Source organism: Eleutherodactylus coqui, chromosome 2 (genome assembly GCF_035609145.1).
Source record: "Eleutherodactylus coqui strain aEleCoq1 chromosome 2, aEleCoq1.hap1, whole genome shotgun sequence".
Classification (NCBI taxonomy): domain Eukaryota; kingdom Metazoa; phylum Chordata; class Amphibia; order Anura; family Eleutherodactylidae; genus Eleutherodactylus; species Eleutherodactylus coqui.
Window position 1 is genome coordinate 11,507,127 of NC_089838.1, and position 16,714 is coordinate 11,523,840.

General features: G+C 50.4%; 2 protein-coding genes across 8 annotated transcripts in view; one reads left to right on the plus strand and one right to left on the minus strand.

Annotated features, from left to right (window-relative positions):
* The window catches only part of NUP205 (nucleoporin 205), a 62,148-nt gene extending 52,532 nt beyond the window's left edge, over window positions 1–9,616 (minus strand). The window contains exons 1-5 of the mRNA XM_066590346.1: window positions 9,495–9,616; window positions 5,209–5,351; window positions 4,354–4,525; window positions 1,276–1,420; window positions 976–1,135 (exon numbers count right to left, since the gene is read on the minus strand). Of these exons, the coding sequence (XP_066446443.1) occupies window positions 976–1,135; window positions 1,276–1,420; window positions 4,354–4,525; window positions 5,209–5,351; window positions 9,495–9,522 (648 nt within the window). The 5' untranslated portion in view covers window positions 9,523–9,616. The remainder of the gene's footprint in view (window positions 1–975; window positions 1,136–1,275; window positions 1,421–4,353; window positions 4,526–5,208; window positions 5,352–9,494) is intronic.
* A 758-nt stretch (window positions 9,617–10,374) lies between these two features.
* Window positions 10,375–16,714, plus strand: part of CNOT4 (CCR4-NOT transcription complex subunit 4) — a 73,472-nt gene continuing 67,132 nt past the window's right edge. For 4 of the 7 annotated variants that reach the window (XM_066590350.1, XM_066590353.1, XM_066590351.1 and 1 more), the window contains exon 1: window positions 10,376–10,637. The gene's annotated coding sequence lies outside the window, so the exon portion shown is untranslated. Of the gene's footprint in view, window positions 10,638–16,714 lie in introns of all 7 variants that reach the window. The other 3 variants (XM_066590347.1, XM_066590349.1, XM_066590348.1) reach the window with 1 other exon arrangement.

Sequence of the window (16,714 nt, forward strand, 5' to 3'; positions counted from 1 at the left end):
GGTCCTTCGCTTGGGACCCTGACTGATCAGCTGAGCAAGCTCAGGCTGTCAGCGCCTTAAATACACAGAGGCCGGAGCGGAAGTCACTGCTCCGACCTCCATGTAGTGGCTGGCGCTTGTAACTACAGGCACTGCTCTCATTGTGAGATGTGCCTGCAGTTACCAGCGTCAGCCACTACACAGAGGTCAGCGCTGCTTCCGCTCCATCCTCTGTGTATTTGCAGCGCTGATAGCATGCACCCGCACAGCTGATCGGTCAGGCACCCGAGTGACAGACCCCGGCCGATCAACTATTGATGACCTATCTTGAGGATAGGTCATCAATAGTATTCTCCCTAGAAAACCCCTTTAATGAGAGCTAGGTAAACAGTACTTGGCTAAAGCGCTCAGCTCTGATAGGTTGCCGAAGTCAATGCCAGGTTGTCTCATCTCAGCCATGAAAAGCTAAGATGGGAACACCTTGCTTTTCCAATGAAATGGGTTTCCAGGAGTCTGATGATCCATTTCTGATCGGCGACGGTCTGTTGCTTGAGAACAATGCCGATCAGCTGACTGTAAGGCTATGGCGCTGGAGTGAACACCTCAGCTTTTTCTCAGGCCTGTGATGTTACGTTCATTAGTCACATGGCCGAGAAGCAGCTCGGTCCCATTCAAGTAAATGTGATCAAGCTGCTATACCGGGCAGAGCCACTACAAAAAGTACGGCGCTGTGCTCAGTATGCACATAAATGACCATGACGCGCGCCTGAACGTCTAGGTTACTTCAGACAGCTGATCAACAGGACCCCAACCAATATGGTATTGATGAACTATCCTGAGGTTAGCTCATCAATACTGAAGTCCTAGGAAAATCCCTTTAGGTTAGTAACATTTGTATCCCGACAATCCCTACAAACTGGGCGGCACTACTAAATACTTTCAGTCCCGCAGGCTGAGGGGCATTTCATGACCACTTTCTCTCCCCTTATTACACACCTCCTTGCGATGCTTCTCATTGCCCAGACCTCGTTCCTTCTGAAGTTTATCAAACTCGTTGTTCACGTCGATCTGAGACACCAGCGTGAGGATTTTCTGAGTCAGGCCGCTGTCCATCAGGTCGTCCGTGAATTTCGTCGTCATGGACTCCACCTCTGGGCTGTGAAGAAGAAAGTGAGGAGACGGCCCACCACATAGGGAGCATGATCAACTCCTGAGTCGGCACACATCCAACGGAGATACAACGAAGGGTTAAGTTATAATATGGACATAAGGGCAGGAGCTGCGATCATATCGTACCTGAGGTCCAGTGTGAACGTCTTGCCCTTCCTGGACTGGATGAGGGTACGTAAGGAGTTGGCGATGCATCTCTTCCCATCCCAGTACAATAGGACAGCGACCAGACCCCGCGTGAGGCCCGGGAAGTGCGGCTGCTGATGCTCTCCTGCAATATACGGTTACTGGTCAACACCCCGCCGTCCGCTTGCATCTCCCCCCCCCCCCCCCCCAATACACAATTATTTACCCTTCTACAAAGGACAAAATCTGTTCACAAGCACAATATTCCTTGTAGGGTTTATCCAGACAGCGCCCACCAGGGTTGGAACGGAAGCGCTGCTCCGAGTCCGTGATGTGGCCGGCGCTCGTAATTGCAAGCACAACTCCTACTGATTTCAACAAGAGCTGCACTTGCAATTATGGGCGCTGGTCACTTCACGGGACTCGGAGCAGCGCTTCCGTTCCGACCCCGGAGTATCCCGGCGGGCGCTTCCTGGATAAGCCCTTTCACTTCTTAAAGCCATACACTGCTGGCGCTGGGTAGTCAACGCCAAACACCGTACATGTACAACCGCCTGGTACAGCGACACTGAATGGGACGGCACGGCTGTCTTACCAATGAGCGTGATGTCACGGGCTCACCGGGCCGCCGTGGCCTCCTCAACCAGCTGGCCGTCGGCATCCTGAGTGACAGATCCTCACAATCTAATATTGGTGATCTGTCCTGAGAATTGGTCATCAATAGGTTAATCCCGAAAAACCCTGCAAGGCTGTATTCACACGGCGAGAGGCACAGAAATAGAACCCGTTATTTTCCACGGCTCCATTTCCCCTGCGGTTGTTCTATCGCAGTGAGACCAAGTGCAGCAAGTCCTATCTTCCTGCAAGAACGACTGCAGATGATTTGCCATGGGCGAGTTAAATATGGCATCGCACTTGGGCGTATGCTTCATACTGGGCAATGCCAAGGTTCCTATGGAGAAATATGCGATTCTCACACAAATCTTAGTCGCAGCGGAAAAAAACGCATTTTTACAAGCACAGTATTGGTCTAAATTCCTCGGATGGATATCGCACTCGCCCGTGTAGATGTGGCCCTAAACTTATGCCCTACCAGAGAAGGGACCCCTACTGACCACGAAAAAGGGAGTCCTTGTCCCCCTGTATGCCCAGAGCGGAGGCCGAGTATTTATGCTGCAGCTCATTTCATGTTTACAGGGCTGCTGAAGAGAATCTGAGTACAGCCCTCGGCCCCCACTCCGCTCATACGAGGGAGACCCCCGTTCCCGTGGTTGGTTGCTGTGCCATCAGTCAGTCCTCCGCCGATCAGCCCCCTATTCTGTATTCACGTGGCTGGGGCTGCGCTGCCAGGTAGTCGGGGCACCGGCATACAAGTAAAATATTAAGAACGTGACACAGCGCTGCAGCCCTTCACTCTCAACAGCGCTGGGCGTCTCAGAGGTCGGACCTCCAATGATCATACAGCGGGGAGAACTTCGCATGTACGGTGTCCTCATCTGCGGGGGGCGGGAGCCTGGAAGAGCCAGGAGCAGTGTTATGAGCTCCCGCCCCCTCTCTGCCTCCTCTCCGCCCCTCTGCACTAATTGCAATGGGGAGAGGCGGGACAGGGCGGGGCTAATTCTCAGAAACCTAGCCCTGCCCCATCCCACCTCCTATCATTGCAAATAGTGCAGAGGGGTGGAGAGGAGGCAGAGAGGGGGCGGGAGCTCAGTTCCTGCTCCTGGGCTCTTCCATCCTCCCCCCCCCTGCAGATGAGGACACCGTATATCGGCTCAGCGTGAAAACCGAGCCGATATTAGGTCGTCTGAATCCACCCTAAAATTGGAAAAATCCTTCCAAAAATGGCACTTTTAATTGAAGTCTCGTGTAAATATATTTGGCACAGACCGCAGCGCCTCATGTGCATTTTTAACCCTTTCTTCCTCAGTGAAGCGGTTTGACTCCCTGTAGTTTGTGGGACGAGTTCTAGTTTCATAAAAACCGATTTCGGGTCCTTCTAATGTATTCAATACCTTATTACATTTACTGCTGGAGACGACGGCATAGAACAAAGCTATTTCCCCGTTGTGTTTGGGGCTCACACTGTGGGCTGATTATTAGGTTACCCTTCGTCTTTGGGTCATTACGATTGTGACAACGCCAACGTCACGCCGTTTGACCCCCTTTGTACAATATATACACTATTATTTGCTGCAGATACGCTTTCTATGGCGCCACATTCCAGGACTGCAGCGTTTATGTTCTTCAGTCGACAGAGCTGGACTGGGTTTGGTTTCTGTGCATCTCGTAAGTTTTTATTGGTTCCATATTTAGGTACATACAACTTTTTACTTATATTTTATTTATGTTTTGAGGGAAAAAAGATAAAAAACTGCTACTTTGGTATTTTTTTCATTTTGTTTTTTTTTTATATTTATATCCTTGACTAAAGGGGATTTTTTTCTGTAAAAACTTTTAGAAGCCACGGTCAGCAATAACGAGGTTAAAAGGTGTAGAGGAGGGATCAGTTCACTCTTTTTGGTAAAAAAATTTAAAAAAAAAACACATAAGTGACAATCAGAGAGCAAATATTTTCTCTGATGGTGGGGAGAGTTGACATAAACAAAAATTCATGTCACCCTTGCCCTGGAACAAAGATATACAAGAGAATCACAAATCTTCTCTGATGCAGGCTCTTTACCCGTCTCCTCACTGACTGAAATGACAGCTGTAAATTCAGTATTGCCGACCCTACTTCAAACAGATGTAACTCTGGTTTTATCAGAGTGACCAATAGGCTTTTGGTGTCATTTTAAAGCCACAAATCTTAGCCTTAAAATGACAAGACAAAAAGCCCTAATAGAACTGGAGCTGCCAACATGTTTTTAGTGGGACAGCAAAAGTAAGTCAGCGGCCTTGATAGAACCGGAGCGACAGCTGTCTGAAGTAGGACGAGCTCTGTTCATCCAAAAATGTAATATCCTTTACCTGAAGAACGAACAGAGCTCCTCCTAAATTGTAAGGGGATGGGGGGGGGGGGGGGGAGCCATACAGAAGTGAACAAAAATTGTACGAGCCCAACATACAACCAGGAATTACCTGCCAGCAGCAACTCCACAGCCGCCACCTCTCCGATATTGAACAAGTCACTCAGGATGAAGGCCTCCTTGATGAGAGCTTCCGGCAGAAGGCGGGTTCCCTGCTGCCCCTTAATGGCGATGCCCTCGGTACTCGCCTTCTGAATCTTCTCATGCTGTTGGGGGCTCTTTGCCTACAAGAAAAAGAAAAAAAACAAAAAACAGATTAAACCAACCATGTGCATCGTATCTCTATGTAGCGCCAACAACGCTGAGATAAGAGCTCTTCGGAGAGCAAGTGTAGTACTGGGACAGGGGGCAGTGCCCGTGCCCGCATAACATGAGGCACTGATGTGGACGATCAGCCGCCAGCATTGAAGGGGCTCCAACAATGCTGTGGGGAGGTGTCTGACAACAACCTTGCTGACTGTTTCCAATAAGACCACATGACTGTTTCAAAGCTGCAATCCGGCTGTTAAAACTGACAATCCGCAGCGGTGTGCGACTTATACTGATGTTTACGGCAGAAAACTCCCGCGCAACTTGCAACCAACGCAGCTGGATATTCTGTAACGGTCTGTATGCCGGAGCCGCGTTCAATCGCAATGCGACATCGCTGACAATCATTAGGCTGCATTCACACAGGCCGGAGACTTGCAACGTGCGGCACGACCCCATTGGCCTCAAAGACAGTTAGAGGTCACAGGGCTGCAGAGTGATCTTTGGAAGTGCCACAGCAGTCACTACCAACCACACCGTGTACCCCGAGCCTAATGCCGGATGTAACTCCATAGGGCGGAGGAGGGGGGAGGGGGGGGAGGGGTGGCGGGGGTCTTTTGGACATATATATGCACCAGAGAGGTTCTCTAAGACTTACTGGGTTTTTGAATAGGGAGATGAAGTCCGGTTTGTGCTTCTTTAGCAGCAGGTCCAGGACATGGACGGCCTCCGGTTGCCTCTTCAGCAGCGCGTTCTCCACTGTCGTCCAGACGTTTCTGTACGGACCCCACAGACTGGCCCCTGGAACAACCATAACGTACACATAAACAACACAAACTACTCCCAAGCCACAACTAACGGCGCACCCCCCACCAGCAGCTACAAAACTGCCTCTCCCTTGATTTAATATAATACTGCACAGTCAAACCCAAATACCACCAACACCCTCACCCCCAGATCAGGCGTCTCCATTCACTTATATAGGAGTTACATTACATATCCTGAGTTACATCCTGTATTATACCCCAGAGCTGCACTCACTATTCTGCTGGTGGAGTCACTGTGTACATACATTACTTATCCTGTACTGACCCTGAGTTACATCCTGTATTATACTCCAGAGCTGCACTCACTATTCTGCTGGTGGAGTCACTGTGTACATACATCACTTATCCTGCACGGATCCTGAGTTACATCCTGTATTATACTCCAGAGCTGCACTCACTGTTCTGCTGGTGGAGTCACTGTGTACATACATTACTCATCCTGTACTGACCCTGAGTTACATCCTGTATTATACTCCAGAGCTGCACTCACTATTCTGCTGGTGGAGTCACTGTGTACATACATTACTTATCATGTACTGATCCTGAGTTACATCCTGTATTATACTCCAGAGCTGTACTCACTGTTCTGCTGGTGGAGTCACTGTGTACATACATTACTCATCCTGTACTGACCCTGAGTTACATCCTGTATTATACCCCAGAGCTGCACTCACTATTCTGCTGGTGAAGTCACTATGTACATACATTGCTTAACCTGTACTGATCCCACATTACATCCTGTATTATACTCCAGAGCTGCACTCACTATTCTGCTGGTGGTCACTGTGTACATATATTACTTACCCTGTACTGATCCTGAGTTACATCCTGTATTATACCCCAGAGCTGCACTCACTATTCTGCTGGTGGAGTCACTGTGTACATACATTACTTATCCTGTACTGCTCCTGAGTTACATCCTGCATTATACTGCAGAGCTGCACTCACTATTCTGCTGGTGGAGTCACTGTGTACATACATTACTTATCCTGTACTGATCCTGAGTTACATCCTGTATTATACTCCAGAGCTGCACTCACTATTCTGCTGGTGGAGTCACTGTGTACATACATTACTTATCCTTTACTGATCCTGAGTTATATCCTGTATTATACTCCAGAGCTGTACTCACTATTCTGCTGGTGGAGTCACTGTGTACATACATTACTTATCCTGTACTGATCCTGAGTCATATCCTGTATTATACTCCAGAGCTGCACTCACTATTCTGCTGGTGGAGTCACTGTGTACATACATTACTTATCCTGTACTGATCCTGAGTTACATCCTGTATTATACTCCAGAGCTGCACTCACTATTCTGCTGGTGGAGTCACTGTATACATACATTACTTATCCTGTACTGATCCTGAGTTACATCCTGTATTATACTGCAGAGCTGCACTCACTATTCTGCTGGTGGAGTCACTGTGTACATACATTACTTATCCTGTACTGATCCTGAGTTACATCCTGTATTATACTCCAGAGCTGCGCTCACTATTCTGCTGGTGGAGTCACTCTGTACATACATTACTTATCCTGTACTGATCCTGAGTTACATCCTGTATTATACTCCAGAGCTGCACTCACTATTCTGCTGGTGGAGTCACTGTATACATACATTACTTATCCTGTACTGATCCTGAGTTACATCCTGTATTATACTGCAGAGCTGCACTCACTATTCTGCTGGTGGAGTCACTGTGTACATACATTACTTATCCTGTACTGATCCTGAGTTACATCCTGTATTATACCCCAGAGCTGCACTCACTATTCTGCTGGTGGAGTCACTGTGTACATACATTACTTATCCTGTACTGATCCTGAGTTACCGTATATACCGGCGTATAAGACGACTTTTGAACCCCGAAAAATTTGCTCTGCAGTCGGGGGTCGTCTTATGCGCCGGTAATACAAAAAAAAAAAAAATCATTACTCACCTCCCCCGGCGTTCTGTCGCGCTCCGGCAGGATGTCGCTCGCTCCTCGTCCCCGGCGCAGCATTGCTTTCTGAATGCGGGGCTTGAAATCCCCGCTTCCAGAAAGCTAATACACACGCCGTCAGCCAGTTACATCCATTCAATGACATCATTGAATGGCTGTGATTGGCTGAAGGCGCACGTGTGTTAGAAATCACACCCATTCAATGATGTCATTGAATGGCTGTAACTGGCTGACGGCGTGTGTATTAACTTTCTGGAGGCGGGGATTTCAAGCCCCGCATTCAGAAAGCAATGCTGCGCCGGGGACGAGGAGCGAGCGACATCCTGCCGGAGCGCGACAGAACGCCGGGGGAGGTGAGTACTGATTTTTTTTTTCTCCATTGTAATACCGGCGTATAAGGTGAAAGTTGGGGGGTCGTCTTATACGCCCCGTCGCCTTATACGCCGGTATATTACATCCTGTATTATACTCCAGAGCTGCACTCACTATTCTGCCGGTGGAGTCACTGTGTACATACATTACTTATCCTGTACTGACCCTGAGTTCCATCCTGTATTATACTCCAGAGCTGCACTCACTATTCTGCTGGTGGAGTCACTGTGTACATACATTACTTATCCTGTACTGATCCTGAGTTACATCCTGTATTATACCCCAGAGCTGCACTCACTATTCTGCTGGTGGGGTCACTGTGTACATACATTACTTATCCTGTACTGATCCTGAACTACATCCTGTATTTATACTCCGGAGCTGCACTCACTATTCTGCTGGTGGTGTCACTGTGTATATACATTACTTATCCTGTACTGACCCTGAGTTACATCCTGTATTATACTGCAGAGCTGCACTCACTATTCTGCTGGTGGAGTCAATGTGTACATACATTACTTATCCTGTACTGCTCCTGAGTTACATCCTGTATTATACTCCAGAGCTGCACTCACTATTCTGCTGGTGGAGTCACTGTGTACATACATTACTTATCCTGTACTGATCCTCATTTACATGCTGTATTATACTCCAGAGCTGCGCTCACTATTCTGCTGGTGGAGTCACTGTGTACATACATTACTTATCCTGTACTGATCCTGAGTTACATAATCGTATTATACTCCAGAGCTGCACTCACTATTCTGCTGGTGGAGTCACTGTGTACATACATTACTTATCCTGTACTGATCCTGAGTTACATCCTGTATTATACCCCAGAGCTGCACTCACTATTCTGCTGGTGGAGTCACTGTGTACATACATTACTTATCCTGTACTGACCCTGAGTTACATCCTGTATTATACCCCAGAGCTGCACTCACTATTCTGCTGGTGGAGTCACTGTGTACATACATTACTTATCCTGTACTGATCCTGAGTTACATCCTGTATTCTACCCCAGAGCTGCACTCACTATTCTGCTGGTGGAGTCACTGTGTACATACATTACTTATCCTGTACTGATCCTGAGTTACATCCTGTATTATACTCCAGAGCTGCACTCACTATTCTGCTGGTGGAGTCACTGTGTACATACATTACTTATCCTGTACTGATCCTGAGTTACATCCTGTATTATACCCCAGAGCTGCACTCACTATTCTGCTGGTGGAGTCACTGTGTACATACATTACTTATCCTGTACTGATCCTGAGTTACATCCTGTATTATACCCCAGAGCTGCACTCACTATTCTGCTGGTGGAGTCACTGTGTACATACATTACTTATCCTGTACTGATCCTGAGTTACATCCTGTATTATACCCCAGAGCTGCACTCACTATTCTGCTGGTGGAGTCACTGTGTACATACATTACTTATCCTGTACTGATCCTGAGTTACATCCTGTATTATACCCCAGAGCTGCACTCACTATTCTGCTGGTGGAGTCACTGTGTACATACATTACTTATCCTGTACTGATCCTGAGTTACATCCTGTATTATACTGCAGAGCTGCACTCACTATTCTGCTGGCGGAGTGACTGTCTACATGTATTACGAGCACATGTTTACTGACATCCAACAAGCCACACGTGACTTCTGGCAGCCGGGAGAGCCACAACTGATATAACCCCGCAGCCACAGCCCTCCCCGCCGTGCAGTCCCCTCGCGGTCCGCCGCGCACACTGTCACGGGCCGTATGACTGACTGGCACGTAAGTTTCCATTTTACCTGAATTTACCGCCAACAGCGCTGCCATCTTGGGACTGAACTTCCCCAGCAGTCCCGCCCGCTCTCTTCAGGCTGCCTCCAACATTGCCTGTTCAGAGAAATCCCCAAAGTCGAATTCTTCACCAAAGCGCAGCTCCAGCCCCCTTATCCGAACCCTGTCTCCCGGTAATTATCGCCCGGACAGCGATAAATCCATTTTGCTTCTTTACTTAGTTTTCTGATAGAAACTATCAGCGCGAAAGGGCTTCTGGGAGATGTAGTTGGCGTTGATATTTAATGACGTTTAGTCAGGATAAAGGAGAACTACATTTCCCAGCGGCTACTGCTAGAGGGCCTCCGCCGGATGTTTTTTTTTTCTATCACACTCCTTTCCCTTTCAAAGGGATTGATAATGTGACAGCAGCGCAACGCCTTGTGGGAGATGTAGTCTAAGTCCAATATTATCGTATCTAGTCAGGCAACGGGAGAACTACGAGTCCCAGCAGTCATTGCTAGAGTTCGTAAAACAGAAAACGGACTGGAAGCAAATATCTTCCCGGCTTAATTAGATAGGATGAAAACACTGAAATAGACAGTCTGTAGTAATAGAGATTTTTTATTATGATGAAACGTTTACTGGACTTTGCGCACAGCTTGTCGGGATGTGTAGTTCGTGCCTTGTATAAGAGGAGTTAGACGCTTTTTTCTATAGCAATTACTTCACGACAACAGTGGTAGTATTTAAGAATGTTTATCGCGATAAGTCCGATTAATGACGGAGGAGAGAGAAAGTAGTAAGGAGCGCTCTTCTCTAGACTGCTGCTGGTTGCAGACTACATTTCCCGTCATGCCCCGCGCTGCGTGCTAAGGCCTCGTCTCTTCCTCTCGGAGACGTCGCGCATGCGCACCGCGTTTCCCCCCTCCCTCAGCTGCCAGAAGAGAATCCCCCCCAATGTAAGATGGTGGCCGTCTGGTGGTGGTGAGATCCGAGCACAGGAGCAGCCAGGCCCCGCTTACCCTACCGCAGCCGCCGGACACACACGGATCCCGTCCGCTCAGCTCCCACAAGAAGCAAGAGGAGGAGCCGCCGGTCCGCCCCCAGCGCCGCCATTACCATCCCAGCACACACTGAGCGGCCAGGCCGGCGCAGGAGGCGGCGCGAGGGTAAGAGGAGCGGGGGGAACTGTCAGCGGCCGCCGCGGCCACACATGGAGCGTGTGTGGAGCCTCGTGTGTAACATGTATGTGCTGCACCCAGAACACGTATGTGCCGCTGCCCACAGACTAACATGTACTGCCCCTCACACCAGACCCTCCCATGTAACATGTATGTGCCGCTGCACACGGACTAACATGTATACCATGTACTGCCCCTCACACCAGACCCTCCCATGTAACATGTATGTGCCGCTGCACACAGACTAACATGTACTGCTCCTCACACCAGACCCTCCCATGTAACATGTATGTGCTGCTGCCCACAGACTAACATGTACTGCCCCTCACACCAGACCCTCCCATGTAACATGTATGTGCCGCTGCCCACAGACTAACATGTATGGCATGTACTGCCCCTCACACCAGACCCTCCCATGTAACATGTATGTGCTGCTGCCCACGGACTAACATGTATGGCATGTACTGCCCCTCACACCAGACCCTCCCATGTAACATGTATGTGCTGCTGCCCACGGACTAACATGTATGGCATGTACTGCCCCTCACACCAGACCCTCCCATGTAACATGTATGTGCCGCTGCCCACAGACTAACATTTACTGCCCCTCACACCAGACCCTCCCATGTAACATGTATGTGCCGCTGCCCACAGACTAATATGTACTGCTCCTCACACCAGACCCTCCCATGTAACATGTATGTGCCGCTGCCCACAGACTAACATGTACTGCCCCTCACACCAGACCCTCCCATGTAACATGTATATGCTGCACCCAGAAAACGTATGTGCCGCTGCCCACAGACTAGCATGTACTGCCCCTTACACCAGACCCTCCTATGTAACATGTGCTGCCCACAGACTAACATGTACTGCCCCTCACACCAGACCCTCCCATGTAACATGTATGTGCCGCTGCCCACAGACTAACATGTACTGCCCCTCACACCAGACCCTCCCATGTAACATGTACGTGCTGCTGCCCACAGACTAACATGTACTGCCCCTCACACCAGACCCTCCCATGTAACATGTATGTGCTGCTGCCCACAGACTAACATGTACTGCCCCTCACACCAGACCCTCCCATGTAACATGTATGTGCTGCTGCCCACAGACTAACATGTACTGCCCCTCACACCAGACCCTCCCATATAACATGTATGTGCTGCTGCCCACAGACTAACATGTACTGCTCCTCACACCAGACCCTCTCATGTAACATGTATGTGCCGCTGCCCACAGACTAACATGTACTGCCCCTCACACCAGACCCTCCCATGTAACATGTATGTGCCGCTGCCCACAGACTAATATGTACTGCCCCTCTCACCAGACCCTCCCATGTAACATGTATGTGCTGCCCACAGCCTAATATGTACTGCCCCTCACACCAGACCCTCCCATGTAACATGTATGTGCTGCCCACAGACTAACATGTACTGCTCCTCACACCAGATCCTCCCATGTAACATGTATGTGCCACTGCCCACAGACTAGCATGTACTGCCCCTCACACCAGACCCTCCCATGTAACATGTATGTGCCGCTGCCCACAGACTAATATGTACTGCCCCTCACACCAGACCCTCCCATGTAACATGTATGTGCTGCCCACAGACTAACATGTACTGCCCCTCACACCAGACCCTCCCATGTAACATGTATGTGCTTCACCCAGAACACGTATGTGCCGCTGCCCACAGACTAGCATGTACTGCCCCTTACACCAGACCCTCCCATGTAACATGTATGTGCTGCCCACAGACTAGCATGTACTGCCGCTCACACCAGACCCTCCCATGTAACATGTATGTGCTGACCACGGACTAACATGTACTGCCCCTCACACCAGACCCTCCCATGTAACATGTATGTGCTGCCCACGGACTAACATGTACTGCTCCTCACACCAGACCCTCCCATGTAACATGTATGTGCTGCTGCCCACAGACTAACATGTACTGCCCCTCACACCAGACCCTCTCATGTAACACGTATGTGCCGCTGCCCACGGACTAACATGTACTGCCCCTCACACCAGACCCTCCCATGTAACATGTATGTGCTGCCCACAGACTAGCATGTACTGCCGCTCACACCAGACCCTCCCATGTAACATGTATGTGCCGCTGCCCACGGACTAACATGTACTGCCCCTCACACTAGACCCTCCTATGTAACGTGTATGTGCTGCTGCCCACGGACTAACATGTACTGCCCCTTACACCAGACCCTCCCATGTAACGTGTATGTGCTGCTGCCCACAGACTAACATGTACTGCCCCTCACACCAGACCCTCCCATGTAACATGTATGTGCTGCTGTCCACAGACTAACACGTACTGCCCCTCACACCAGACCCTCCCATATAACGTGTATGTGCTGCACTTCATAGCCTCCCATGTAACACGTATAACATGTACTGCCCCTCCTCACACCAGACCTCCCCATGTAACATATTCTGCACCACTGTCACCGCCGCCACACAGAACATGTATGTGCTGCAGCTCACAGCTTCCCATTTAACATGTATATGCTGAACCCAATTCAACCTCGCCGCACGTGCTTCCTCCATGTGTGCGATCTCCGGTATCCTTGTCCCCGTGTACATGGCTGTGGTGTGTGCGGCCTCCTGTCCCTCACTTATCAGCTGTATGACCGGCTGAGGGGAGCGCCATATCCAGCCTGACACTCCGACCCGTATCGCACTTCGAAGTTTGCCGTTCTGCATGCGCGATTTACAAATAACATGAAAGCTGTATGTGTCTATAGTAGAAAAAAATGGCATCGCGCGGCATAAAGCTTCAGGCGGCTCGCCGGCGCGGTGCAAGATCGCTCAGAAATAGGAGCCGCAAAGAATCGGTAACGTGTGGCTGGACCCCGCCGGTCGGTGGCGCGTGTGGCTGGACCCCGCCGGTCGGTGGCGCGTGTGGCTGGACCCCGCCGGTCGGTGGCGCGTGTGGCTGGACCCCGCCGGTCGGTGGCGCGTGTGGCTGGACCCCGCCGGTCGGTGGCGCGTGTGGCTGGACCCCGCCGGTCGGTGGCGCGTGTGGCTGGACCCCGCCGGTCGGTGGCGCGTGTGGCTTCTGACCACAATTCTATCGGTAAGATATGGCGCTTGTATGAGTGATGAGCGCCCCCCTCAGGCTGGGGGACATCCATGCAAGAAAGCCAATGCGGACCTGAGAGGAGAACCGTGCCCGCTGCCAATTTGCATTGGTGTAATGGCAGATTGCACGTAGATGAACCTCGGGTCACATGTAGCTGCGGCTCCGTCCGCGGGTCCCTCGCTGTCTGGTCCTTTTTGGTCAAAGTGGTATTTGCACAAAAATCTACAACTTTTTGGTACTTTACGCCAACCCTACCAATATTTTCTGAAAAACGGGTGAGACTTGCCAGTGGGCGTGGCCTGACAGATTTATGTATAAATTACCCCAGAAGCGTATGCCGGACCGGACTGAGAAGGCGTATGTTAATGAGCGCAACATGCGCCAGGGAAACCAGGATGGGCGGCAGAAATGCCGGCTTTTGTGAATTTCCCCCATTACTCGCCTCCCGCTGCTCTCCTCCCGCTGTGTTGGTCTTCTGTCTAACATGCGTGGCAGCGGTCACATGATTTGTTTGCCCATGTGACCGCCGCAGCCAATCGGCGTCTGGACAGGGACGTCCTCACTGAATCTGCTTCGCGTCTTCTACATTAGCAGCACCCGACAGCTTTACGGGACGTAAACAGGCCTTGTGGTCAGGTGACGTCATCGGTCGGAGCCCGCGGCGCTGGAACGCTGAATCTGGCGCCACGATGCGTTTACTAATATAATACAGGTTTACGGAGCGCAGAAGTATACGAAATAACTTGGAAAAACCCTCTTAATGAAAACTGCTGAAATGGAAGCCAATATACCAGAAAATAAGTCCGCCGCGCCATTAAACCGAACGGAACCTGCAATGGCGAATGGGGTCCGTTCAGTCGTGAGACAGATCAGGGGTTTCTTCTTCTGCAATTACGGAGCAGGAAAATGGAAGCCGCAGCGCAAGTGCGAAAGACGCCAAAGCTGGAGTCATCCGTCATAGTTGTGTGGTGGTCAGCATGGCCGTCCTGGGGATTTGCAGACTCGCACATTTCGGTTGCTTTGATTTTGCGTGGCGGTGTGATCGGTCTGCAGTAGCTGAGCCGGTGTATAATCGTCGCGTCCCTCCGCTGGAGCATTATACAGTGTAGCGAGCGCTGCGCCCAGCTTGTTCTTCCATTCCCAGACTTCTACGGCTGGAGTCTGAGGGGCGTGGCCACTTGTGAGTTGCACCTCGAGGTCCCTGACTTCCGTGAGTGCAGGGTCGCTATGCTATGCTCCTCGGTCAGGCGGCTGGAGTCTGAGGGGCGTGGCCACTTGTGAGTTGCACCTCGAGGCCCCTGACTTCCGTGAGTGCAGGGTCGCTATGCTCCTCGGTCAGGCGGCTGGAGTCTGAGGGGCGTGGCCACTTGTGAGTTGCACCTCGAGGCCCCTGACTTCCGTGAGTGCAGGGTCGCTATGCTCCTCGGTCAGGCGGCTGGACTTGTCATGTAGACATGAAAATTGGAAAAACCTTCCTAAAAATTTTCTGTTGGACAACTTGTAGTTTTGGGACAATGCTGAGTTATTTGAGCAATGAGGTATATGTTGTGTGGGGGGGGGGGGTGTCCATGTAATATGTGTAGTGCGGCGTGTTACGGATCTGGCAATACCAATTGTTTAATTTTTATTAATAATGGGTTTTTTTTCTGTAAAAAGATTTATATGCCCTGGTCGGCAATGATTGCAGCATCTGGGTGGTTAAACAGTGTAGATGAGTGATTAGATGACAAAGTCCTCGTCATTTCACTCCTTTTCTGGGAAAAAACCCGTATGTGGTAATCAGAGAGCAAGGATGTTCTCTGATGGGGAAGTGATAACATGGTCAAAATGTCATGGCCCCCTCAGCTGGGAGGAGGAGTGTTACAGGAGGATCACAGATCTGGTCCTCCTCTCCACATACTGACAGAAGTGACAGCTGTACGTTTAGTATTCCCGACCCAACTTCAAATGGCTGTACCTCCAGTTCTGTTAGGGCTGCTAACATGCTTTTAAAGTGACACCAAAAGTTAGTCAGTAGCCCTAATAGAAGCGGAGGTAAAGCTGTCTGAAGTAGGACGGGCTCTCCTCATCCATAACTGTAATATCCTTTTCCTGCAGGACGAACTGATCCACTCCTAAACTGCTGAGGAGGCTTAAAGGGGTCTTACCCGAATCACAAGTGATCCCCCTATCCAAAGGATAGAGAGTAACTTGATGGTCACTTGGGGTCTCACCTATGAGACCCCCAAGCACACAGGTCCTGTGGCTCCGTTCTCCTTATAGTGTGGACTTGCTCCTTCCCCAATGAAGCGGGGACTGAGCGTCGGTCACACAAGCGCTGCTGCCAGGCCCATTCATTGGGACTGACGGAGATGGCCGAGCGGTAAGTGCTCATGTATGGCAGTCGGAGTTGTGGCCGGCCCTCCAGGAAGTGTCACTACAGGGGGAAGAGGAGGAACGCTGGACCGCTTGTTCTTGGGATCACAGCCCTGGGACCCCCGCGACCAGCAGGTTATCCCCCATCATGTGGATAGGGGATAACCGTCATTCTGGTAAGCTACCTTAACCCCTTAGTGGTGGGGCTTATTTTTGATCCGAAGGGCGCAACGATTTTTTATTTTTTTTTGTTGAGATTTTAATCTCCACTTTTTAATGGTTGATGCCGACGGCCGCGTTCACAGGGCGGTAATCCGCAGCGCTGCCCCCGCTCTAACCGTGAAATAACCCGTGGCGTGTTCTATTTGCCATGGGAATACGTGCGGCCGGCTTCCATTGCAGCACAGCGGAAGTATGGCGTGAATACGCTTCCCTGCCGGGCGCGTCATGCGGGACTTGCACAACGGATTTGGGAGGAGAGTATGGGGTCTCCGGGGGGCGCTGTGACGGACTCCGCTGACTGAGTTCGTCGTGGGCATGAGGCCTGAAACTTGGAACTTTTTTTTTTTAATTCTCCGTCAGCGCAGCTAGGGCTTA